This window comes from Sinocyclocheilus grahami, unplaced genomic scaffold (genome assembly GCF_001515645.1).
Source record: "Sinocyclocheilus grahami isolate Dianchi unplaced genomic scaffold, SAMN03320097.WGS_v1.1 scaffold3445.1, whole genome shotgun sequence".
Lineage (NCBI taxonomy): Eukaryota > Metazoa > Chordata > Actinopteri > Cypriniformes > Cyprinidae > Sinocyclocheilus > Sinocyclocheilus grahami.
Window position 1 is genome coordinate 4,998 of NW_015508570.1, and position 1,181 is coordinate 6,178.

Below are 1,181 nucleotides of genomic sequence, written 5' to 3' on the forward strand. Positions count from 1 at the left end.
AAACACAAGAGGTCCCCCTCCTAATTTGCAATACCAACTCACATTTAGTCTGAAATACTGCTCTTTCTGCTGTTCAGGCATGGTCCAGTGGGCCTAATACATGTGGATGCCCATGCAGACACTAGTGACATGATTCTGGGTGAGAAAATTGGTCACGGGACCCCTTTCAGACGCTGTGTGGATGAGGGGCTCCTGGACTGCAAGAGGGTCGTTCAGATCGGGCTCAGAGGCTCGGGTTATTCTCCAGATAATTATGAGTGGAGCCGAGCACAGGTATCACAATGCTTTTACCAATAATCATGCTCTGAATAGATAATTCATATATTAGAATGTAATATGTCGTATAATATTCATTGGCCTGCAAAGTGAAGTCATAGTTCCACCACTCTATAATGACGCTAAATTTGAGTCCGGTGCTTCTTTTACGTCTTCCATCGTGCTTGTAAATAAAAACATAACATAACATAACAACATTTTGGTCTTTCCAGGGTTTCCGTGTAGTGGAAGCTGTGGAGTGCTGGCACAAATCTCTTGTCCCGCTCATGGAGGAGGTTCGCTCACAGATGGGAACCGGACCAGTCTATCTCAGCTTTGACATAGACAGTCTGGACCCTGCATTCGCTCCAGGCACAGGAACACCTGAGATTGCTGGCCTCACACCCATTCAGGTATGCTTTACCTGTCGCTCAGAGATGCTTAAACCTGCTCCTGCAGTTGAGAATAAACACCCATCACCCTTAAACCAACCAATGAAGGTCTGTTAAATCACTTTATGTTAATAACACTTCCACAAGTATTCATATAAACATAAAATTTGCTGCACACTATGCAACCGATATATAGAACAGGTGATTTGGGAAATGGACACACTATTAATCTGGCATACTGTACTATACATTACAGATCAAAGATACAGCCAAGAGCAGGTCTTGGACTTTGCGCGTGAAAGTTTAATATTAACCTTAGGGGTTGGTTAAAAGCACACTTAAAGATAGAGACATGGCTGATTTGAGTCTCAATCGACACTCTTTTGTGTAAAGAATCATATATTTTGAAATTTGTTTTTTTAGGGTCTGGAAATCATTCGAGGTTGTCGAGGTGTTAATCTTGTGGGTTGTGATTTAGTTGAGGTTTCTCCACCTTATGACACCACAGGTACCGTATTATATATAATTTTTTTT

The 1,181-nt window shown here is 41.9% G+C and overlaps 1 protein-coding gene across 1 annotated transcript in view; it reads left to right on the forward strand.

Moving 5' to 3' along the window:
* The window catches only part of LOC107576289 (agmatinase, mitochondrial-like), a 5,477-nt gene that overhangs the window by 3,367 nt on the left and 929 nt on the right, over nucleotides 1-1,181 (forward strand). Inside the window, exons 3-5 of the mRNA XM_016262496.1 lie at nucleotides 49-273; nucleotides 489-668; nucleotides 1,071-1,155. Coding sequence (XP_016117982.1) covers nucleotides 49-273; nucleotides 489-668; nucleotides 1,071-1,155 — 490 coding nt within the window. The remainder of the gene's footprint in view (nucleotides 1-48; nucleotides 274-488; nucleotides 669-1,070; nucleotides 1,156-1,181) is intronic.